The 25,577-nt window shown below is 43.7% G+C and overlaps 1 protein-coding gene across 4 annotated transcripts in view; it reads right to left on the bottom strand.

Annotated features, from left to right (window-relative positions):
* POF1B (POF1B actin binding protein) overlaps positions 1–25,577 on the bottom strand; it is a 261,114-nt gene that overhangs the window by 140,701 nt on the left and 94,836 nt on the right. For all 4 annotated transcript variants that reach the window (XM_085607805.1, XM_085607804.1, XM_085607806.1 and 1 more), the window contains exons 3-5: positions 23,895–23,957; positions 18,607–18,714; positions 8,001–8,096 (exon numbers count right to left, since the gene is read on the bottom strand). In XM_085607805.1, the coding sequence (XP_085463931.1) occupies positions 8,001–8,096; positions 18,607–18,714; positions 23,895–23,957 (267 nt within the window). The remainder of the gene's footprint in view (positions 1–8,000; positions 8,097–18,606; positions 18,715–23,894; positions 23,958–25,577) is intronic.

Below are 25,577 nucleotides of genomic sequence, written 5' to 3'. Positions count from 1 at the left end.
CCTATTTCCGCATCTGGCGTCATGTCTATTGACTATTCCTTTTGTATGAACCCCAATTCACCTGACTGTTGATTTTGAGACTCATGATTGATTTATTTATGAAAGAATAAACTTCGATTCAGCTGAATCAAATTTATTAATTTTGGATTACTGGCTACTGTTACTTTAAGATCAAATCGGAAAACAATGTATTTTCTGTAAAAAACTATTACTGTCATTTATAAGACTAAATCTATCCAGGATTTCCTGTCCATCATATTTTGTTCTTAGAAGATGAGTTTGAGGTGAAAGTCTGTTTCAAGTTATACGCATGAGCCTAGTACGTCACGCAATCAAGTCTTATCTTAGAACTTAGTCTCTTGTATGGAAGTCCAAATCCTTCATCTGGGTAATGCAAGATGCTAAAGTCAACGAGGATACCTCAAAGTTGAATACTCGTTTTACATTTCCCAGGTGAAGCCTTGAGGTTTGGTGCCAAAAACTCCAAGCAATAAAAACTTGAAAAGTGTATTCCATAATCCTAGCCACACTGCCAAACTGCCAAACTCAGTCCTCTTATTTTGAGGTGACCAGATTGCTAGTACGGTAAATGGACAATATTTGTAAGAAGATTTCTATAGCTAAGTTCCAAACTTCAATTTCTCTCATACGGACAACTACTTACAATGTTCTATGTTTTCATCTGACTCTCCCCAACTCGTCCATTCTAGATGATGTGCATGTAGGTGTAACATGCATCTAATGTGGAATTCGTCACGCATGAACTCCAGTCCTCAGACACTATCTTGGTTGGCCTGTTTTAAGTAACCTCATTTTACTTATTAAGTGCAGCGTGCATAAGCACAATGAAAATTCGACATCATGACAATGATCCTGTAAGTGGCTATTAATCATAAACGTGTTATCTCTCATATTGTTGTACTGTCTTGGCCAATACATTGATGGAGTGGAGTTTACCTCAAAATCTTTTTATCAATACCTCCAAACCGTGAGGCTGTATCTAGTTTTATTGGTGTTTAAAATGAACACAACACTCAATCATCATTTTAACCTAATAAGTAAGACAAAAGGATCTCCGAAATACATTGAAATATTTCTAAGTGAAAAAAGTAGAAAAAATGTCTCTCACAGATGATTATACAATGGGTGCATATAGAATGAAAAACAGTTCTGGCCAGAGCCTGTTTCTGTATGACATCAAATGTCAAGTATTTACATCAGGTCCATCTGAATCAACTGTGGAAAAAATAATATGGCATGATCAAGTAGAATCAGATTCGTTTTTGTGTCTGATATGCTGTAATTGTAACTACTCTGATTAACAGAATGCTCTAGAAACCATAAACATTACCCCAATAGTGCCTCGTCTATAATCTCACAAATGTAATCTTTCACTGTCTGTACACTAGGGAATTATTTGTCAATACAATTTTGGCTCAACATGCACTGGCACTGTTGTACCAAGACCTTTCATTTGAGGTACACTGGTTAAAGCTTGACCTCGACTAGATAATTGTTTCTGCAAGCTTGTGAAATAAGTCTGTTCTCTCACTTCTTCTGGTGGGGTTTGCTGTGCTAGAATGCTCCAGTTCATAAAAGGGGATGCTTTTTGGTCTGGGACATCAGACACAAACATAACAGCAGGGCCGAATCTTTGCCTTACGAGATGTTGGATATTTTTACAAATACATACGGATTTCTCTTAAACATTATGTGAGCAGGAGCACAAAAAAATACAATAAATTCAAACGAATTGTAAACTGGCTTTTCAGAACACGGTTCAATACAAGGAAACGCGCTTAAACTGGTTGGAGTGTGAGTGTGTGCTTTACTCACCATCGTGAAGGGAACGCTGTGCATAACGTACGATTTCTCCTGCCCCCAGCTACTTTCTTCGCCGCCGTGAGGGGAACGGCTGTTAACAACTACATTTCCCAGCTCCACCTGGGCTCGGCGCATTGCCCGACGTCACCAGAGCGCGCCTGAGCCCTACATAACACGTCTGGTGCCTCCGCAGCGCGGGACGCGCTTAAACTGGTTGGAGTGTGAGTGTGTGCTTTACTCACCATCGTGAAGGGAACGCTGTGCATAACGGACGATTTCTCCTGCCCCCAGCTACTTTCTTCGCCGCCGTGAGGGGAACGGCTGTTAACAACTACATTTCCCAGCTCCACCTGGGCTCGGCGCATTGCCCGACGTCACCAGAGCGCGCCTGAGCCCTACATAACACGTCTGGTGCCTTCGCAGCGCGTGACGCGCGCGGGCGGCGCCCGGGCGAAGCCCGGGCCAAGGGCGGGCCCGTCCTTGCCCGTCACAGGCCGAAGGAGGCCGGGCTGGGCCATAACTCTTGGCCGCGGACACCGGGTTACTCTGGACTTTTATTTTCCGCTGGTTATTTGATTTCTGTTCTTATATGTAGCTTCAGCCATAAGCTGTGCATAGAGTGCTCTAGCTTTTAACAAATACTGTTTAGTTTTTAGCTATCTCTTTGTATAGGGGTTCTTTCTCGCATTATACCAGCTTGTTAGGCTGCACCTGAACTATGGGGAAACACTCTAAACCCTCATTGAGTCGTCCTATGACTAGACAATTAGCAAATTCAAATCCGCCGCTCCCTAGTCTTACAGCTATAGATAAAATGCTGCAGAAAACAATTGGGGTGGTTGCTACAGCCATTGAAAACACGGAAAGACGGCTGTCCATTACCCCTGCATTTACTACGGCACCCCCTTTTGACGGCTTGGCTGATTCATCTTTAAATCAGGTGGACATGGAATCTATGTCATCTATGTTGCTCTCCTTTACCCACCTACCTTGTGCTCAGGCAATATTAGACGAGTCTGAGCAAGCGGAAGTCGGCCCATTATCATCCTACTTGGTTTCCATGGTGGCCCCCAAGAAGCAGGTAAAGCCAAGGAAAAAAAAACAGAAAACCAAAAAAAGGAGCATACATCCTGCCCCCTCTGCAGCTAGGCCTGCCCTTCCAGTTCTGGCCCAACACCCTCCCATTTCTAACCCACCGGTCTGGGCTTCTGATTTATTAATAGACCTACAGTCGCATATAGACCACTCCCTAAACCTTCTTTTAAAAACCCTGTCATCTAAGATCGACAGGTTGGTATCCTTAATCAATACTAAAGGTATTGGGAAGAAGCAGCCAAATCACGATCTACTGCATAACCCTGGTAGTATGGAGGGTGTTGGCACCCAAGCCACGATTAACAATCCCACTTTACAGGGTCAGTCTATTTCCCCCTCGTACCCTACTCCTTCTGTTTTAGTCCAACCACCTTTGGTGCTGCCAGCTCCCCCTCCTCCCTCTGCTGGTCCCCCTATGCCCTCGATCATCTCCCGAGCTTCCATTGTTCCACCAGCATGTGACCAGTCCCACAGTAATAAGGATCTTATTCCACGGACCCCTGGTGGGGGTAGGCTTCCCTCTAATTTGGGTGGGATTTCAGTTCCACGGAGCCTGGCTGATTCCTCTCCCCTTGTACAGCTCCCCCCCGAGGCAGCACCCTATGTGATCGTGCTCACAGGAGTTCCTCCATTAACAAATGCTAAGGGGGAAACATATTACGAACTAAAAAATAAAGTCATCCACTGGTTGTCTAAAAATAGACCATTGAATGGGGTTGGTAGAGGGGAGATCCTTTTTGTTCACAGGGTTAGCTGGCTAGGGACTCGACCAAAGGACATTGGTGGGGATTGTGTCCTAATTAATTTTAGGGACCCCAGAGTAGTCGGCCATATATTGGATCTGGGCGGGAAGTTTAAACTAGGTTCCATTGACACTTGTCACTTGGGGTATTTTTACCCCCATTCCAATGTTCTGAACCCTGTGGAACTACCCTACTTCCACCAAGCCTCTCATAATTCCCACTTCAATATCCCGGTTGTCAACCGCTTTGATGTGCTTAGTTCCGTGGATTGACCACTATCCCTGAGGCATAACAAGGGAAGGCACATGCACACGAGGGGAAGTTTGGGCAGGGATGGCCATGGTGTGGAGATGGATCTCTCCTTGGCTGTACCTGGCACCGGGATAGGACTCACTTCCACCTCTTTTTTGCTTCTGAACAATAGCTCCACGGAAGGGCGCTCTGAGTTGGGCCCCCTTGAGCATACTGCTTCCCACTGTTCCCCCATCTCTCTCCCCTTGGTGGCCAGTTCCCTCTGTACTCCTACACGTAGACCTCTAGTAGGGTCTTGGAATGTGGCGGGTTTGGAGTCCAAACTCTCTGACCCTGAGTGGGGAGAGTTAATGGACAATTATGATATTTGTCAATTTCAAGAAACATGGCTACGGCACATTCCAGTGAGGGCGGGCTACGCATCTTTTCCTGTTCCTGCGGTCCAAGGCGCCAGGGGCAGACCTTCAGGGGGGTTAGTTGTTTGGGTTGCAACCCATTTAGGTTGCTCTGCAAAGCCCGTAGATTCAAAGTCCCCTGATATTTTGTGTCTGTTACTTACCTTCCCTGCCGGCTACTCGCTGGTAGTACTAAATGTCTACCTGCGTCCCTATCCGGTACAGTTGGGCCTGTCGATTCTGGGTGCCTTAGATGATGTATTACATTCCCTTCCCCCTGCGTCTCATAAATTAATAGGTGCGGATTTTAACTGTCACTTTGAACCCATCCTTGGGATTCCCTCTCCTACTTGTGATGAGGACGAAAACTATAAAATTCCAGATCCTACCATCTATCCTGCCAAACGTCTTCTCCCACTAGCCCTTGAGATCAACAAGCTTGCCATTGCACATTCCTTGAGGGCTTGCAATGGCAGACTTTGTCCTGATGTACCGGGTTCTTTCACCTTTAATAGACCCGGGAATTGTTCGACTATCGACTACATCCTGGTGAATGTGGAATTTTGGGGCTACTTAGCAGCTTTTTCTGTTATTCCCAGGGTCGATAGTGATCACAACCTATTGACATTGGAACTGGTAAATAACATTGGTGGTAGCGGAGTCCCACAGGGCCTAACACCTTCAAATAGTGAGAACTTGGTGCTAGCTGCAGGAGGTAGACGGATTAGGTGGGCAAGGGTCGTGACCGATGAGACAAAGCTTGCAGCATTATATAGCAGTGTCACTTGCTCCCTGGAGGCGGTTTCCCACCTTTTGAGCCCCAATGGGGACATCCGGCAGAACCACCTCCTCGACTTCCAGAAAATTCTTAAGGAACTCCTCGGTGGCCTGGTTGGCTTTTTCTACAGTTCTAGTGTCCCAAGGCCAAGGGTCTCAAGGCCTGAGCATTGGTACAATAGTTCTTGTAGGCTGGCTAAGACTGCCCTGATTAAAGAGGTAAAAAACGGCACACAGTCTAGTATCCAGGCTGCGAGGGCCTTTTACAAAAATCTGATTAAGGAGGCAAAATCTGAGTGGGAGGATCTAAGGTGGCAAAATATGAAGCAAGCATTAGCAGATCGTGACACGAGGGCTTTTTGGAACATTGTTCGAACTGGCACGGCAGTTTCCAGCCCTGCTATTATCCCCAATCTCAGTGAGGAGGTCTGGCTTGCCCATTTTAAACCCCTTTATTCTCTCAGTAACCCTAGCGGAGGATTTGACCCGGTAATCCAGCCTAATGACACTGTAATGAATCAAATGGACCAGGAAGATTCAGCGAGTCGATCCTTCTCCCTTCCAGAAATAGAGTTGGCCCTTAGCACCCTATCAGTAGGGAAAGCTCCGGGGCTCGATAGGATCCCTGGTGATCTGTTTAGAAGCGAATTAAAAATTTGGGCCCCTTACATTCGGGTATACTTTAATGCCATTCTGCAGGGCCTTGAGATCCCGGATACCTGGTTGGGAGCTGAAATTATACCCATTCACAAAAAATCTTCCGCTTTGGATCCAGCTAATTATCGCCCCATAAGTTTGATCGATGTCTTACAGAAGCTGTTTGCCCGTGTCCTTTTAACAAGACTGCAGTCCTGGATGGAGGACCATCAAATCCTAACCTCCCTCCAGGCGGGGTTTCGAGCAAAGGTTTCTACCATTGATCAATTGTTTAGGCTACAGTTGATCTATTGGAAGACAGTCATTATGGGTGCAGGCAATCTTTACTTGATTTTTGTGGACCTTCGGTCCGCATTTGATATGGTCCAAAGGGAAAAACTATGGGTTTTATTATTAGAGATGGGTGCTCCCCCCTACCTTTGCCATTTATTCAAACGTCTGCATGAAGGCACTTATGCAAAGGTGAGATTTGGGAGATGTGGGGAAATTTCAGGGCCATTTCCGGTCGAAAAGGGTGTGAGGCAGGGCTGTGTCCTGGCCCCCACTCTCTTCTCCCTTTTTATTAATGGGTTGATTGAGCATTTCTTGTGCGCCGCCAATTTGGATTCCCCAATCCTAGCGGGGCGTAAGATTCCGGCCCTAATGTTCGCGGACGATACGCTCCTGTTGTCTAAATCTTACATGGGCATCCAACGTACATTAGAGGCCTTCTGCTCCTTCTGTAAAAAACGGGACCTTGAACTGAACCTATCTAAAACAAAATTTATGGTTTTCAGCTCTAATTCAACCAACTGTCCCCACCCTAATATGGGAGATGTTGAGCTGGATAGGGTTTCTACTTTTGATTATTTGGGGGTGACCCTCAATGACAAAATGAAATGGGGGTCTCACATGGCGAAGGCAAATCTGAAGCTAGCGCAATCAGTGGGGGGTATCCGGAAGGTTTTTAATGATACTTCTTCTAAACCTCTGGGCCCCCCCATGGAAATCTACAAATCCCAAGCAAGAGGGGGTGTGCTTTACGGCGCTGAACTCTGGGGATATTGTACTCCTGCTTCCTTATCGTCAATTGAGAATTCTTTTATTAGGCGACTGTTGAAACTACCCGTGAGTACCCCCCTAATCCCACTGAGATGGGATCTAGGTTTAGTTCCTATAGAAGAGATTGCCCTGAATCGCCCTGCTCCTGTTCTGGAGACGACTGTGGTCAACACCCGAGCTTACAAGTTAAGTTACGATCTTGGTGATATACTGTCAAGGGGAAAACTGGAAAAAATTCCTTGGTTAACATATGTAAAGAACCTTTTTTATTTTATAGGGATGGGGGACCTATGGTCCGCACCGGAAGAGACAAGCCGCTCACTATCTAAGAAATCTTTGCGTGAGGCCTTACAATTGTACCGGAAGGAAATTTTACTGCACTCCTCTCTGGGAAGGCTTACTGACACCTTTCTGGACATCAAGATTAGTCCCCAGTTCGAAGTTTTCTTGGATGTTATCCAACCCCCTTTGGCAAAGAAACTTTACATTCAGTTTAGACACGGTTTGTTACCACTGAGGGCTTTTACATATAGATGGTCTAATGCATCTGATCCCTTAAGCACGTGCCCTGTATGTATTGATACTTGTGAAACAGAGCTGCACGTTGTTCTTTTCTGCCCTTTATATACCAAGGCAAGGAAGAAGTGGATCATCCAGCTCTGCAAGTCTAGGGGTCTCAGGGACTATCAGGAGGTGTTTAGAATCCTGAAGTACGACACCACCCCATTGATAGTGTTCGCGATGGCTAAATATCTTATTTCTATGTGGTTCACCAGGTCCAAAAAAATGCTATCTGCCACATAACTCTTTTGCTCCTAGCATTGTATCACTGTTACTAAAGAAGCTTGTGGTGTAGTGAGAACACTTTGGGCCTTGGATACAGTTCCTACATTATGTCCTTATGTGGAAAAATTCTGTTTTTTATTGTTCGTGTAATTTTCTACTACAAAAATTTTAATGTTTTGATGGATTTCACTCTATGCAATGTCTATTTAATCATGTTTTATTGTACATAATTATTTATGTCTTTTTATGGTATTTTACCGAAATAAAAGCTTTGACTGACTGACTACAAGGAAATAACAGTACATTTCACCAGAAACCCAATATTTTCAGCTCTCTCAAATAAACTCTATGGCTAATACATTTCACTAAGTTACTAAAGGCGACACCCCTAGTATTGTACCGAGTATAGAAAATCAGCGTTTGGTCTTACATGTTCTGATGATTGATAAGATCCTGTCCTCTGTTGCTGAACATTTTCATGGACTTCGTTCACAGAGACTCCTCTAGTTACATGAATGTGTTTTTCCTATGAAAATGTAAATAAATCACATTGTTAGGAGCATAGAGAACACATGGCCACAGAGGTGTTTGGACAATGTTTATGCAGTAGCTTCCAATAAACAGAACCACAAATCAACTTCAACAAAAACAACTGGCATTTCCTAGAACCTTCCTACAGTACAAGATCAGAAGTAATGAGACAAGACCCACAAGCCACAATACATCACCCACTCTTACTACTCTGATCTCAAACAAATAATCTAAATTGCGATAAAGCAGTACACACACACACAAATACACATCAGTCCTTACCTGTACTACATTAATCAACCCCTAAATTGGGGTTAAATTCCAGCAGGCATTTATTAGCAGGTTTATTGCTGACCAATATCTATCTCTTTATTGGTGCAGCACCCTTATACAGTTCTTGCTAATTCAACACGTTAACCACATCATGCTAACTCTCATGCCTTTGCCAAGTCTGTTGCTCTCCTTGTACACCATCCATATCATCTATATCTACTCTCTCATCTAATACTAAATCTTCACTCTCCTTCAACATTATTCCTCTCTTTGTAATGTATGAAGGAAACTACATGTATATTTGAAATTACTGAAAAGCCACAAAGATTTACATATTACTTAGTAAAAGCGGAGGTACAGTTCCTGCACAAACCTGCTAACTGTAGCTCATTCATATACTTAAATTCTAGATTCTTTAAACATTCCTAATGCCATAAAATTCCTTAATATTCATGTGGCGATTTTCATTTTTCTCCTGATCCATTGCACCAATATTTCTTCTATCACGCCTTAATTTTCAACACTGGAGAGAAAGTGCCCCTTTTTGCATGCTCACCCCGTATTTGGACTGGTAGTGCTGTTTTTTTACTCTCTGTGCTAAGACACACCTATCCTGGCACCAGTGCATGTGTTCTTACCCCTATAACATGGAGAATTGGCGAACTCCTAATTGTTAAATTCAACTTTCTTATAAGACCATGGTATATGGTGCAGAGAATACACCTATGGCATAGGAAGTTAAATGTCACCTGTGACCTACAGCATTTATTGTGTAATCCACTGCTGCGACAAGGAAAACATAGCTATAAACCTACACATGTAGCCAGCTGCCCTTTTGACAGGGGTAAAAACCTTAATTTTAATAATAAAAAGTTAACCCTATGTAGGACTTTGAGCTCATAAGGTAGGGTGCATGGTATTTACAAATGTGATAAGTAGAAATTTAATGTCACCATGAGTTTGCAGTGATAATTCCCCCAAAAACTATTTTCACTGTAGAAGACCCTGGATGTCCTATGACAAAGCTATAGTACAGATTAAAATATTAATTCTTTATCTTGGGTTTGGAACCCGATATGAAAAAAATGGTTGCATTATTATCCTATGTATTAAATCCCCCAATTCAATGTTGAAGTCATTTTTAATAAAGATTTAGTTAAACAAACGTTTAGAAAGTTACCTTTTCCCTGCCTGACGCTCCTAAGGGGCACATTTTCATTAGCTCTTGCGCCGTCCAGCAAGTGCTTGACCTTAATTAGATGTGAAAACTGCTCATAGAGCAGGGACATTGGCCTGGGTGTGGTGTGGTGATTTTCTTTCCCTGGCAGCAAGAACAGGGTGGGTGGGCCACAAAATGTAATTAACTTCTATGGTTGGGGTCAGCCCTGTCACAAATATATACCAGGTAACACCTGGAAAGGACCAGCCTTTGTCCCCATTCAGGTTAGCACCAAATATAGTGGGAGGAGAGCTATCCCCAGAGCTGCTTTTCAGTGACCACAGAGGAAGGGACAGTTTATTACCCAGGTAACACCTTTGGGTGGGCAGACAGAGCCTGCACAAGAGTAGAAGGGCTCCCCATCTCGAATTTGAAATTAAGGCACTGTAGGATTTTTGCAACAGTGCAAACAGGATCTGCTGAGAGAAGTCAGGATTCATCCCCATCCGTTAGCTTGTTCAAAGAATCAATGTGCAACTCCAAGTTACCATCCATAGACTACTTTCTAGACCTGTGGAACAACAGAGGGATTACACCTGCTATTTCAGACTGACTTGTGAGGAGACCTAAAGGGCTGGACCTGTTCCCACTTGTACCCAGGGCAAAGAAGTGTATAACAAGGGTCAGTAGGCGGACCTCCTGTATAGTTTACTTTTTTTTTTATTGTTTTGGTGCTTAAAAATGCTTTACACATTTTCTTTAGGTTACATTTGTCTGCTTTGGCCCATAGCTACTGGGGGCTGATCATAGATTTAAATTACTGAAACCTTTGACTGAACCTAACAGGTTTGTGACTTTATTACTTCTGGTGGACTTCTACTAAACCCAGCGAATAATTCACTGTCTTACACGGCCATAATGTGCATGATAATGCATAAAGAATTCCATGAGTAATATTAAACGGTAACTTACCACATGGATTGTTTTTCTTGTGAAAACAAACACATTTCTCAATATCCTGACTGTCCTCACTACTTATTGATCAGTTCAATTACATGTTTCAGAAGATGTTGTGCCAGCAAGAACACGGTTATCTCCCCCATTTATCCAATGGCAAGCTCAATATTGATCCAATGGCAAGCTCAACAAATGGTGATGTCATACACCAAGAGTGATACATCTCAGTCTGTGATATTTCCCGGACAGTTCTTCGGACAAACTTAATGCCATCAAAACAGAGCATAACAACTGTGTTATAAAATCATTCTTTGTTTCTAGAACAAGTATATCTTCTTTTCCTATAGTAGCACTCACCAAATCATTTTTTTTATCCTCAATTGTGAAGGGTGAGCCTAAATCCTTTAAACGTGATATGATGCTCATGCTTTTTTCCAGTATGCACATAGATTACGATAAATTAATCTCCCTCAGCCATGGAGATGTTGTCCTTGTTTTTCAGTTGCACACCTCCTATGAATCTCATTTATTTCTCGACAATTTCTTAAACATTGGAAGGTCTTATACTATCTACCACACGGATAACAAACTTTAATTCTACTTTCACCATGACCGTTCCCATAAAGATTCAATCCCTCCGCATTTTAGGTCTACTCTTCTCCCATCAATGTACAGTCCAGCTAATAAAGAAAGTTATAAAAAAAGCCTCTCGATTTATAAAAACCTAATAAATGAAGCTAAAAAAACATACTTCACGGAGCAAATTGAGAGGGCTAGTTCATCCTCTAGAGAGTTGTTTAAGACCATAACCAAACTTACAACTCCGGTGGAGCCTATCTCAGCTACCAGTGCTGATATGTGTGAGACCTTAGCCACCTTCTTTCAGACTAAAGTGGCAGAGATTTTCTCCTCCTTTGCCGAAGTCTATGGAGAGGGTGGAATTGCAGTACAAAGGGGTGATGCTGGGTCAGTATGGCCACAGGATAAACTAAGGGAATTTACCCCGTTGTTATCTGAAGAGGTCACTGGTCTCTTGCTGGCTGCACGCTCAGGGGCCCCTAGTGATCCATGTCCGGTGGCAGTCCTTAAAAATTGCTCAGATGTGATTGCCTCCACGTTGACCCCTTTATTTAACGCTATTATTGAGTCCGGGACTTATCCTAGGAGATGGAAAGTGGCCTCCATCCTACCCCTAATTAAAAAACCAACTCTAGACAAAAGTGACCCTACCAGCTATAGACCAATCTTGCGGCTCCCTCTGCCTGCAAAACTATTTGAGAAGGCCATAAATAGGCAACTTAGCCTTTTCCTGGAGAGAACGAAGGCCCTGGATTCAACGCAATTCGGGTTTCGTGCTGGACATAGCACAGAACTGGCCCTGATTAAGGCGACAGAGGAAGTGAGACAGGCTGTGGATCAGGGGGGAGAGGCAGTCCTGATTCTGCTGGACCTGTCTGCGGCATTTGACACGGTGCATCATGGTGTGATGATGGACAGGTTGGCTAAGACAGGAGTGGAAGGCACGGCCTGGAGCCTCCTGAAGTCTTTTTTGACCGATAGGACCCAAACCGTGGAGCTGGGCGCTGAGGTGTCCAAGCCGTTTGCCCTCCCCTGTGGAGTCCCGCAAGGGTCTTCCCTCAGCCCTACTCTCTTTAACGTTTACGTTAGCCCGTTGGGAGCCTTGATTAGATCCTATGGCCTCCAACTTACTTCATATGCAGATGACACGCAAATCGTGTTATCAATCCAAAGAGAATCTAAAGTGGACATGACAACTAGGTGTCATGACTGTCTTAAAGATATGGCTGGTTGGATGGCCGCTAATTGCCTCAAACTGAATGCCGGCAAGACGGAGGTCATGATATTTGGAAACAACTCAAATACCTGGTCGCCAGCTATGTGGCCCGAGGCCCTAGGGAAGCCACCAGTACCTACCTCAAAAGCTAGGAACCTAGGTGTCTTGATGGATCAGAAATTGGACTTTGGTGGTCAGGTCAGCGCAGTGGTTTCCTCATGCTTTCATATCATTAGGATTCTTAGGAAGATAAAAACATTCCTTCCCAAGGATGGTTTCCGGTTAGCTGTCTCTGCTTTGGTCTTGTCACGCCTCGACTACTGCAATAGTTTGTACCTCAACCTGAAAAAAAAACATCTGTACAGACTACAGGTGGTTCAAAACGCGGCAGCGAGACTGTTGACTGGTGCTCCTAAGTTTGTTTCAATTCGGGAAGGAATAAGGAAACTCCATTGGCTCCCGATTCACAGACGCTCTCAATTTAAGGCCATGTGTACGGTTTTTAAGGCCCTGAAAGGCTCTGGCCCAGAGTTCATGAGGGATTGCTTTAAGCGGTATGTGCCAGGGCGGGCACTACGCTCCACTGAAAACAACCTTGTGGTGGTCCCCAGGATAAAAAAGGCTAGCTGGGGTGGAAAGATGTTCTCCTTTGGCGCCGCCACCGCTTGGAATTGTCTTCCACCACATCTTAGGAGAGAGGATGAACTTATGCCTTTCAGGAAGGGGCTGAAGACCTGGCTGTTCAGGGATTAGATCCTCGGTCTTCAGGGTTAATCAGCATTACAGCGCCAGGACACCCTCGGGTATTAGTGCGCTTTATAAGCTCCTAAATAAATAAATAAATAAATAATGTTTTTGTTACTTCTCCACACACATATAACTCAGCGTTTCTTCTTTTCCTTCTCTTCCATGACAGTCACTGCCTAATGTAACGTGGTTCTGCAAGTTAATGAGAAACGATATTCATAGTTGTCAATTTCACAAACATCAATTAAAGGTTGGTGCTTCCGGATAAGGATGGTTCATGGACGGATGACACATACGGATATGTACTTTGCACTCTGATAAGATACATAGTTTCATCACCAGATACATCGCACTAAGCAATCTTCCAAAACGTGCACACTCCCTCTTCATACTCACCATCAACTAATCTTCTGCAGCAAAAGCGAACAAATATACAGTCATTAGCTATTCTCAGGCCTCTACGCGTTTATAGATAAAGCTGCCTTTCAATGGGCACGAAGGTTTGTGCGCGTTTAATGTTTCCGTGGGACTTTCAACTTGTGCTTGCCACCATTCTCAAGTTAAAGGAGACCAGTCTGGGTGCTGACAACATTGCGACGGCACCATACACTGACTTTCCTACGAGCAACACACGTAAATAAAGTGGAATGCAGGAAGAGAACAATAGTGAAATGGTGACAAAGAGAAAAAAGTCAGGGTGAAAGAGTACTACACTGGGATGAAGAGACAAAGTTTTGGTCGGTGGAAAAAAAGTGGTATAATGTGGAATCAAGATTAGTTAGCCTTGTATTCGGAAATCCAGGCTCTGGATGCCCAAGCAGCTTAAGCCCCCTCAACTTTTTATTCATTTTTTTAAAAATAAAGCACTTCTGCCCGCTGTCATGGACAACAACAAAATTACAGTATGAAACCTGCTAAAGAATGCTAAAATTAGTACTGCGCACAGTTTGTACGACAAAATGACGACATCTGTTCCGCAACTCTCAGTCCTCTGCAGTATCAGAAGGACAACAAGCATTTGAAATGCAATAGGTCTCGCATTTATGCGAGTTTAAACTATTGGCATTGTAAATGACAATGCCTTTTATTTATATTTTAAAACCCAAAACGTAAATAAAAGGCATTGTCATTTACAATGCCAATACCTGACACTCGCGTAAATGTGAGGCCTATTGCATTGCAAATGCTTGTTAATCGAGGGAGCACTTGCCCATGCTTGGTGGGCGGATGCACCCTTCCTGCTGTCCTGCAGCGATCCCCAAGCAGGGATCCACTAGGGATAGGTATCACTGGAAGTGCACATTATCACCTTTTCAGGGGTCTCAGGTCCGGACTGGCTGTAGCAAGCACCAATGTTTTACAGGTGGGCCAGTAGGGTGGGGGCCGGTTTTGGAGTGGTTGGGGCTGTTTTTTGTTACTGAGGGCCGATTTTGTCGAAGTAGTAGCAAAAGCAGAATTAGTGTTTCCCACCGGAACCCCTTCCCACTGGACTGGTTTGTGGTGCTTCTCCGGCTTGGATCAGTGCTCGTAGTAAACATATCAAAGTGAAACCATCGGCGCTAACGGTGCAAACTGTTTCACTTTCTGTCAGTGTGAAGTAAATGTGCTGCATGCCACACTGATTTAAAAAAAAGCATGTTGGGACGAGGGGTAAGCTTTCTCCCTGTGCGGCAACATTTAAAAACAAAACAAAAAAAAAATCAATCCTTCTGATGCGATCACCAGAAGGATTGTCTTTGTTAGTGCGATTGATGAACTGTTCACGTCAGGCACACTACGGAAGTTGTGTACTTGAAATAAATGGCTTGTCAAGTGCACTAAAGAGGGTAACTGCTGAATTTGTATGTCTAAGGCACACATTGCGAGTAGATAGTTACTTCCGATCAGGCGCGCAACACCCATTGGACTCAAAGGGCTTCAGCCCCCCCCGTCGTGTGCGGCAGCCCGGGATGAGACACCTTCCCGGGCAAAAAAGCAGCCGCACCCGAGCACTTCACAGGTCTTTAAACGACCATTTGCATGTTAATGAGGCCTTGCTGTTGTTTCACCCCTTCTAAGAGCCCCTGCAGCTCCACTCTGCCAATTGCTTAAAGTTCAGCCCCCCCCGAAATTTTTGCTCAGCCCCCCCCCCCGAAATTTGGCTCTAGTTGCGCCTCTGCTTCCGATGGACCCAGTAATGAGAGTCACTGAACCCATTGGAATTATCAATTGAGATGTTTCGCTGGGGTGATTTTGGCTGCTAAGTGGCAATAGGAATCGGTGCCAAAACACCCAATCCTGCGTGCTAGAACCCAAACTCTGTTAATCACACATCCGCCTGTTGCAGATAGTACTACTGGTTAAAGTATTTAAGTTGTTTTCCCTGCTTAGCACCTGGAGTTTAACCATGAAATCCCTCACGATCACACGATGAAATACACACGGAGTAACACCAATTTGATTTCTTTATAATAACAAACATAAAGACTTCCTACAGAGTGCAATTTGTTACGTCAAATGTAGGTTGCAGTTTAAATTATGCGGAGCTCTGCTGCTTCTCTCTGCCCATGATAAACCAGGGTTGTGAAGTGTCACCTCCCTTAGAGTGGGCGGGGCTCCAGGGGAGATGTCACAGCTTACACAAGGCCGAAGCCGTCCTAACAGCAGGGATGACAACCTAATGTCGAGGGCTGCCCTCTGTCGGTCATCTGGAGAATTTCAGTCTTTATCTTGAATGAGGCCATTTAAAAGAAGATATGGTGAATCTGGCATACCCATAATGCATTGCCTGAGTTTCCTAACAGCCGCCACAGCAAATGGTAGTTGTCTATAAGCATAGAACATAAAATGTTTTATCTGGCTTTTACCAATTGAGTTAGCAATTTTTTATCACGCTCGAGATCTTTAATTAATCTTGTCCTAATTGTCTTGGTAAAAATTATAGAGCAAGACGATTGCAATCTTATAGCTCAGCTGTTCGATACACTTTAGTAAATGTCTGTATTTAGTTGCACTCAGGTGTGGCACTGAAGAAATAAATGTTAACATTTTTGGCAGGTCTCATTATGATGTGGGATCTCGATGAAATGTAACTAACTAAATAAGTTATTGCCATTTCAGGGCTGTGTTGTACTCTGCAGGTGCTTGTGGGGGTGCATGGTGATGGGTGTATGTTTACTAGTAGCAGCTCTGCCGCTTCTGTCTGCCCATGACAAACCAGAAAGGGTCACCTCCCTTACAGTGGGCGGGGTTTCCAGGGGAGACGATACAGCTGTCCAGCAAGGCGCTGTTCGAAGCCATCCTAACAACCTAATGCTGAGAGCGGCCCTCTGTCGATCATCAGTAGAATTCAGTCTTTAGTCTGAAGGAAATCTCGAATAAGGCCATCTAAAAAGAAGATATGGTGAATTCGGCATACCCATAATGAATGCATTGCATGCGTGACCCTAATAGCCGCCACAGCGAATGATAGTGGTCAATAAGCATTGAACATACATTTTGTATCTGTCCTTTAGCAAATGAGTTAGCATTTATTTACCACGCTGGAGATCAATAAATAAATTCACCCTAATTGTCTCGTAAAAATGATATACAAAAACTGATTATATTTCATCTTTATACTTTCAGTAAAATTCAGCATTTCTCTGTGGCGCTAAACATGATAGAATTAACACATCGTAAACACATACATGGGCCAGAGTCATGCATGCGGAGTCCCAATCCCAAGTTGTTGTGGCCAAGATTGAGCTCTGCGGTGCTAAACAAGATCAAATTGAATTAACACATCGCAAACACATAGTCCCACTGGCGTGCGAACGTTATAAGACTGTAGTAAGGCAGTGCTGCTTCCGGAATAACCGGAAGTTACGTGTCGGCAGAAGAGCCAATAATAAGACCGCTAACAAAAAAATTAAAAAAGTTAACTAATGGCAAGCGGCGAGAAAGTACTAAGTAATAGGTGGAGTTTCCCCATGCATATAGATCACTAGATGTCGCGGAGAGACAGCGCATGCGCGCTGCCTAGGCAAGACCTAAAAACTAACCTGTCCTCAGACTGCAGGCTCCGCTGTTTATCTCAGACCCAGGTGCCTTGGACTGCTCGACTGTTTCCTTGACAACAGATCTCTTTGTAACATTTACCGAGGAGTGGGACACCAGCCCATAAACAACCACTCTGGTGCACTACTTCCATTGCACCTCATCTTCTGCTCCTTGGAAGCTGTCTCTTCCTTGTGATATTCACTTCTGCATGCTCCATCACTCACAAGGGCTCCCATTTCCATCTGCGTTGCAAAAAAATGGCATCTTGTCCTCTGACCACATTTACCATCCTTACCTTTGTTTTTTGCTGCACAGCACCTTACATAACTCTTGCTGGTTTACTTCTGACCGGCTCACGAACCCTCATGATCAGTGGACAAGAAGGCGCCTGCATCTGACTACTCTTCATCAGGATCATCTCAAGGTAGTTTGGATTCATATGCAAGATACATTCATCCTGCCCCACTTTACATTTTGGAACCCATACTGAAATGGGTGCATGAGTGACACCCATGGAGGTGGGACCGTAGGGACCGACAATGTTATTTATGCCTAGTGAACGTACTTGCTCTTCGTCCATAAAGAGATGAACTTGTGCAAACATCTCTTTTTGCCACTGCAAATGCTGCTGATGTGTGCGCCAAGAGAAGCACAATCCAAACAATGAGCTGCAAAGCATAAATGCATTGCATGGTGCTTCCTTTAGGTAGAATAGTCCCCAGCAAACAATCTGCATCAAGTCTTTAGCACGTCTGAATGCTTTCCTCCATACGAACCTATACGATTAGTTTCCCAGTAGTTCTTCCCTGTCGTCCTTGCCTTCCTGAAAACTTGACGTCAGGGAGCTCAGAAGACTCCTTACTTTAATAATGTGAGGATCCAAACAATGATCCTCTAGTCAATGCTAAGAACCACGAGGTCATTGTCGTCACCACTAACAGAGAGGTCACAGGGCCACTGGTCTTAGTCGAGGAAAACAAACCCCCAAATGACTCCATTCTGCGTCAGTGCGGATTTACAACAATACTTTTTAATATCTTTCTTAGAACTGAAGCTATCAAAAGATGGCTCCTAAGTAACAGGAATAAGAACAAATCACAAATGGGGATTTATTTAATTAATTGATTGCTCTGCATCACAGCATGACTAATATGAAGCCGGGAGGACTCCCACATTTTTCCAAAAGAATGCATCGCAGATCAAACCCATGCTTAGTTCAGATAAAAAGAATACAAATGACAGAACTGCAACTCATAGCACCTGTGATGAAATGGCACTTTTCTGAGGAAAGAAACACGTATAAATTCTATGATCTAGGATTTCCTGGCAGGTACTCTGTCTTTTCACACAATTTCTCTACCATGGTTCATTCCATACTATACCGCATCGCAGTATAAAAACTTCACAACCAAACTAACGTACACATCCATCATCTCTCAATCGAATAGCGTTTTTCACAAAGTGAGAGGAGAAAGGCGCTCGGACCTATACCAGTCTCAAGAAGCCTAAGAAAGCAGAGGGGTACATTTATTGCAAGACAGAATAGGCTTTTACCTGATTCACTTGTTCAGTATTTGGAGGGGCATCAAGTCGTGTGATCGTCTTTTCATATATAACATTATTCCCGGGAACATAATTAACGCCCTTAAGGAAAGGGCTTTGCTGAAAAACGTAGAATAAAAATAAAACATTAATTTTGTTTTCCTTTTGTAAAAACATTTTAAAGTAAATAAGACATATTGATTGATCTTTTGGCATTCCCAGCTAGAAAAGTAACGTGTAATAGGGCTAAAGAGGTATCAACAACACTTTCTATTATTTGTGGGGTAAAGAAGTCGGACAGTTTCTTCTTCAGAAATCCTACACTGTTAACTGGAGGTATCTCGTACTTACATTTTTATTGATACAAAAATTAAACATATACAATAAGAACTTAAAAATGGATGTTCTTGCCTTAGTCCCGATCACATTGAGCAAAGTATAGTTATATTGCATGCCCCTAACTACACTAGTTTCAATGCAACCAGGACGACTATTTTTGAAATCTATAACAAAAGGGTTCTGCTCAAAATATAGCAATCGCTGATCTGTCGATGCAAAAAACTGCAAAGAATTGCGCCTATAAAACAATGGCATTTTATAGTTGTTCGGTTAATTTTTACAATGAATTAAGGTCCAACATAGAAATCGGAAGACCCCCCAGGGACCATGTACAAGAATATTTTCCCCCAAAAATACGATTTGTGGAGATGGCATTACTTTTTTCAGACAGGGGCCAACAACTGGTTGGAAAAAAATGTCCCCACACTTGATACATGAATGGGTAACATGCTATAGTGTCAAAACCAAAAATAGTATGCTGTAAACTGAAGTCACAACTCTGGGATAAGTGCACATCCATCGAACTGCACACTTCAGGCACTGCGCACTGGAGACGGCACTGCGTACTAGAGATGGGTCCAACTGTGGTCCACGACGAACCACAGTGTCATTTTAAAGGTACCCATGGAATGTACAGCTGCCCTATGCTTGCGACATCTGAAGTCATGAGTGTGAGAACGTGACCCTTTATCAGAATTATAACAAAAAGCAGATTGAAATATAGAGCAGAAAGAGGGCCCATCACACTGCAGGACTCGACTGTACTAGTGGTAATAAGTGTGCATTCTGATTCTCTCTATTAAACATATACAGAATTAAAACCTTAATGCCATCACTCTAGCAGTTCAAGGGTACAATATGCATATAGCTCAGTCTTAGGTCAGGTCTCACTATCCATTGGGTTTCTAATGGAGAGTTGTAGTTGGCTTTTTAAAGGTCGCAGACCGAGGGCTTCTATATGTTTTAAACAGCTATGATTTGCAAAGGAATGGAATAACAGACAAATCCCACAAGGACCAAGGATGTTACCAACATTGTGTACATTCCAAAGCGTGTCTCAAAGCTTGATACCATTACAGATCGGTTTGTGTAAAACATTACAAAGTGAAATTAGAGGCCAGTGCGCCATTCCCTATGGACTGTCCAACAAACCCAATCCTTCAAGTACCAACTGCCAAGATCTCCCCACCAAATAGGTACAAGCCAAGATCACTTCAGGGGTTCTCTCAACCATCAGGTTAAAGTTAACCATGAACAGGGCCTTAGATGTCCCTTGTGAGAGTGGGCAGTGGGTGACTGCAGTTTCACATGTGTCCCTCATGTCCTTAAACTATACGAGATCTTGGACTCCAAACACAACTGTCGGAGCTCGGTCCCATCCCCCAACAAACGGCCACTCTCCAGAGAAGACGAGGAGTCCATAATTAATGATAACCTAAAATTCAGGAAAACCTGCCAACCAGAACCACGGAACTACAAGATGGGCCTAAACAAAATGCAAGAAAATGCCTCGGCAAAATCACACCTGCAGCTCGTGGCATCAACAGAGACAAAACTACCAAATCTTATAAGGATACTTCACCATCATCATCTAGTTGAAGAGCGCTCATCAGGCTTGTTGTCTATGAGAGCATTACAGATGTGGGAAATCCAGCCATAATCTTCCAGATTTTCCATCATAGAAGAGAGAAGCAGTAGGGGCCGAGTCTCACCCCGGAAAAGAAGAGTAACCCTGGCAAGAAGATGTGCACTCTAAAGTAGAGGACTGTATCAAGCGAGGAGACATACCTTTTGTTCGGATTTGCTCTAATGACCAGCATCTCCCCTCAGAGAGGAGATCCAACACGTGCTGCAATCTCAGCCTAGGAAGCTGGGAGCGGGCTTTTGGCTCAAATGACCATGAGATCTGAGGAGTCGTATCCAGAAGGAGGCCCGGAGCCTACAAGGGGTCTACCGACGCAGCCACTGCAATCTGGTGCTAAACCCAGTTAGGTAGGGACACCTTGTTAATTGACATGGTAGGCCACGGAAGACAACATGCCAGCACTGTATCCAGAGCAAAGGGGTCTTTCACATTTCCCTCAATCAGTAACTTTGGCATAGAGGAGATCAAAATGTGTAATATATGCTTTTTTTACGAGAGTGCACTGCATAACACTAGCCCTAAAAGTCAGATGGCAATCCTCCTTTATAGTAAAGAAGCATCAACATCTCCCACCCGATTCGAGGAAGTCTGCCTGGCTGCACAAATTTGATCAGCACAGTTCTGAACAAACTAAAGAAAATACTTGGAATGTTTATGAAAAGTAAGAGAAATCTGTAGAGCACCACCACTTTAAACAGTGTAATACAGCCTGCCCTTATTAGGGAACGGTAACCAGGATGTTAGTCAATGCCATATGTTTAGTAATTGCTATATCATAATTTTCGTGCAGTATAACACAAGTGTTTCTATAGACCAGAATCCCAAGGCAGAGCAAAAACACTGTGGACCATCTCAGCATCAAGTCGAGGGCAGATTGAGCCGTATTTGGCATCAGGACGAAAATCTCAGTTTTTCCAAATTGATGCATAATCCAGACACTTCCCATTTAAGAAGCATAGATAATGGGTGCGAAATTGGTATGCTGGTCTCTTATATACAGCATCAGCATGTAGAGGGACAGTAAGAGCCTGAGATTCTGAAACGCTTACCCCCTTTGTGAATGATCCTTCACAATACACTGGCCAGGGGGTTCATGAGCTACTCCAAAAAGTAGCACAGCTCAGGGGCATCACTGCAGAGTACCACACGATAACTCGAAAGGCCAGTAGATACATCTATTAGTCCTACACCTGGCTGTGGGGCAAGAATATATTCAAGGCACAAACTTTAAAAAGTCATTCCCTAGCTGACAGTCTGGAGCATTCCGAAGAGGAAGTTCTAATCCAGAGAGCCAAACACGTTCTCTGCCTTTCGTAAGAGAGCATACTCATTCAGCTTCGAGTAGAGCTAGAGTAACCGCGCAAAAGCAGTTTGTACAAGACGGACTATCTGAACAAAAAGCATGACTGGTCTGGAAGACCAGTACCAAGACCTTCTATTTAAATGGTGTCCAAGGTTTGGGATGCGCCCAGCACCACTACTACCTTAAAGGTCCTTCCCTTAAAATCGACCCGCCATCTGCTTAACAAAGGTCAATATTATCATTGCTTCTCAAGGATGAAGTTCATCTCCTATATATGCCAGACAGACTTTGACACCTTCATTATTTTTCTCCACCCTCTGCTCTCTGCGAGTAACGCCCCTTTCTCCCCAAGTTATCTTTAGTCACTTGCCATGGGACAGACGCTATCTTTGGAGTTCTGCTTGATGGTCTACAGAGTTTTCATTAAAGCATTTCTTATCAAGTCACCTTGCCTTAAGAGGTCAAATGCCTGTCTTATCATGCTGCTCCTCAGAACAACCCAAAATCACACTTGGAATCATGACCCCAAAGGGGTATCCTACACCGCTCCTGTGCCATCTTGGTAAAGGAGTAAGTTATCCAACAGGCCTCTTTTTTTGCCTGAACTGCAGTTTTTTTTAATCAATTCCCAGATTTTTCATTTAATAAAGAGCGACTCCATTTTCATGCTATTTCAGCCAGTCCATACACGGGCACAAAATGAGAACAGCCTGCATGTTCTTCACGCTGAAAGACAAAGACATGATGTGGCCGCTCCTAGAGCCGGACTTCCTTTCACTTCCCACTGTGCCAAGAGCAGGATACTTCAGTTTGTGTTTGTGAAGTCTCCTACGCTTCCTGCTTAGTTTTCTATTGTATCGAAATACACTATCCACCTTCAGTCTTTGATAGAGGTAAAGATCCCCTCACCATTTTCATAATGTCGGTCCTGGATTCTGTAGCCATGTTTTCACTCTCCATTGAAAGGAAATCGTCGGAGAATTAATTTAACAAATCGCCGGAGAATTAATTTAACAAATATACACGGACTAAGAATCAGTATACGGGCACGAGGCTGAAAACTGTGCACGGCTTCTATCTAGGGGGGTCAATGTTGATTACACGAGCATTCTCCTGCCTTCCAGGTTCTAGGACATTCAGAGAAAATGATCCCCTTCTTCCTCATAAGTGTTTACCCAGGAACTCAAGAATCTTGCTTCTATTCACTGGCCCGGATCCACCGTCTTTGTGAACTCTGCAGTTAGCTGTACCCTTTGCAGCCCCCAATCCTCTTCTAAAAATGCATTTTATACCCTCTCTCAACTTCCCAAACTACTACACAGGCGACATTTCAAGGACTTAAGGATCCCACAACATGGATGAAATCTACACGTGTTTGAACAGAGGTTACCCAGTAAGCTCCAAAATAGAGAGACAATGTAAACATCAGGAAGGTTTGAGTCATCTCTGTCTCTGCGGGAGCAGGGTGATTAGTGTAAGTAGACAAAACATAACAATACATTACCACATCACACACAAACACCTCTAGACACCGCCAGCCGCCAGGCCAGTGGAATCCCTACACAACACATGACTCTTTTGAAGTTTCTTCATGTGCATTCATCAGCTGCAACCTGCACGCATGGCACTGACTGCTGAACCCAAGTTTCAAGTAGTATTGTTAGCAATTATCTCTGAGTGCCAAAGCCAGCACTGCACCTCAGCCTGTAAAGCCTCACTCTCTACTCCCCTTCCTTAAATATCTGCCCCTCGCACTTCACTATACTTTAACTAAAGTGAAACACAGGCATGTGGCTAATTTTAGGAATGTTGACCTCAAGGCATTCTTCAAACGTGCAACCCCAGTTCAGTGCACCGTGGTGAATGCACTCAAGCCCTCTCTCTGCAAATGGGCCATTGCCGGTCCTTATAAACTACTTATATCATTGCATCTTGATGCATTCCTTTGTGGAACTGCAGGTTCAAAGGTAGAAATGGTTTTTAAAAAAGCATAGCTAAAAATAAATACTGTACCGGCTCAGGATTCTGCACATAGTATCGCCTTATGGTGCCCGGCTGAAATGGAGCTTGCAATTCCTGAAAGAATGAAACAGCATTTGCATTTAATAGTTTTCAGGCTTATATCTTTTTATTGCAATTTTCGACGCTCAAGAATGAAAACTGCCCCCACCCCCTCCCATCACTACCACGGTATAAAAATCGTTCTGCTTCTAACAGTTTTTAAAACATTAACAAAGTGTATAGAGATGCTGCTCTTTTACAAAGCATCGACAAAGCAAATGGGTGTGACTTTTATACAATGCGTGCCTACAGAGTAACAGACAACAGCCATGATCAAGTGTTTGAAAACAGGCAGGCGGTCAGGCCTACGCAGGAACAGCCCAGGTGCCACCTTCCCTTCTTGACAGATCCATCAAGGGTACCGAAAAAGTCCATATCTACAGTGCTCACTTTACTTTCCCCTCACCAAAGTGATTGTTAGTTGCAACAATCAATCACCAGATGGGTTAGCTTTTCCATGCGGTCTCAGGCCACCTTCAGGAGCTGCTCACCGCCCCGTAACACAGATGCAATGCCATGGTTGTTCCGGTGGAGCCAAATGGCCACCCAACAAAGGACCCAATCAGGGCTAACCCACTGAGGGAGATACACCAGCCGTTAACTATATCCCAACATACTAGGGGGACCAACAGGCATGGGTGCAAATTCAGGACGGAAAGTGTAAAGATTTAGCACTGAGGGTCAAAATTCGGGACAAAACTTCGGGACAAAAAGTAAGTTTTACAGACACATCAGAGGAAGTTGCGCGATAGTATAAAAGTAAGTAAATTGGCAACCACTTAAGTAGAAGTCACCTTTTTTCGGTATGCGTGCAGCTTTGAGCAACTGTGCAGGTCTTTTTGTAGTATTTCATATGATAATAATCTATTTATATGGTTACTGCACTGGGTTGTCCGGTCTGATGTTTTTTTTACAACTCATGGTCCTGAGCAGGCATGTTTGGTGAGAGAAGTGGTCAGGAAGAGCTGCTTGGATCGACTTTCTTATTAGCATCTCATATCGGAGTGCCATTGTGAGATGTAAAGCTGCACACATAGGTGAACTAAAGGGAGGATTGCTGTGATGAACCCACTTTAGGGAACGCTTTATGGGTGTTTTAGCAAGTGGAGCTTAAAAATATGGAATCTGACTTTGCTTATAGGGGCTTCCCAGAGAGTTGCACATGGTGAAGGAAGACACAAAGGTGCTTTTCCCTACAGCTTTCTTAAAGAATGCACTGTTGATACACTATTGTAGTTTATTTTTTACGCCTTGCCTATTGCTACAAACACAATATACACCTCAAGCCAGCTCATGGCACTATGAGGCTCTCCCTAAAACCTTACACCTAAAACAATGCATGCAAACATTTACAATTACTAGTGTAACATTCAAGTAGCAGGTGGGTGTCACTCAAAATGTAAAATGCACGATGTATAGATCCACACATAAGCACACAGCAAATACAGAATAGTAACACATAGGCAAGGAGTAGCAATAACATTTAAATACCTCCCACTTTGAACTAAAGCTCGTATGGCACCAAGAAAGGAAAGAAAGTCATCACAACCCTCTACAGAAGAGCTCTCTTGTCCAAGGATCTGGCCATTCATCCTTCCATCAAACCCGATATTTCAAATTTACATTCTGTGATCA

This window comes from Triturus cristatus, chromosome 5_2 (assembly GCF_964204655.1).
Source record: "Triturus cristatus chromosome 5_2, aTriCri1.1, whole genome shotgun sequence".
NCBI classification, from domain to species: Eukaryota; Metazoa; Chordata; class Amphibia; order Caudata; family Salamandridae; genus Triturus; species Triturus cristatus.
The sequence above is the reverse complement of the archived record's forward strand: the minus strand, read 5'-3'. Positions and strand labels throughout refer to the sequence as shown.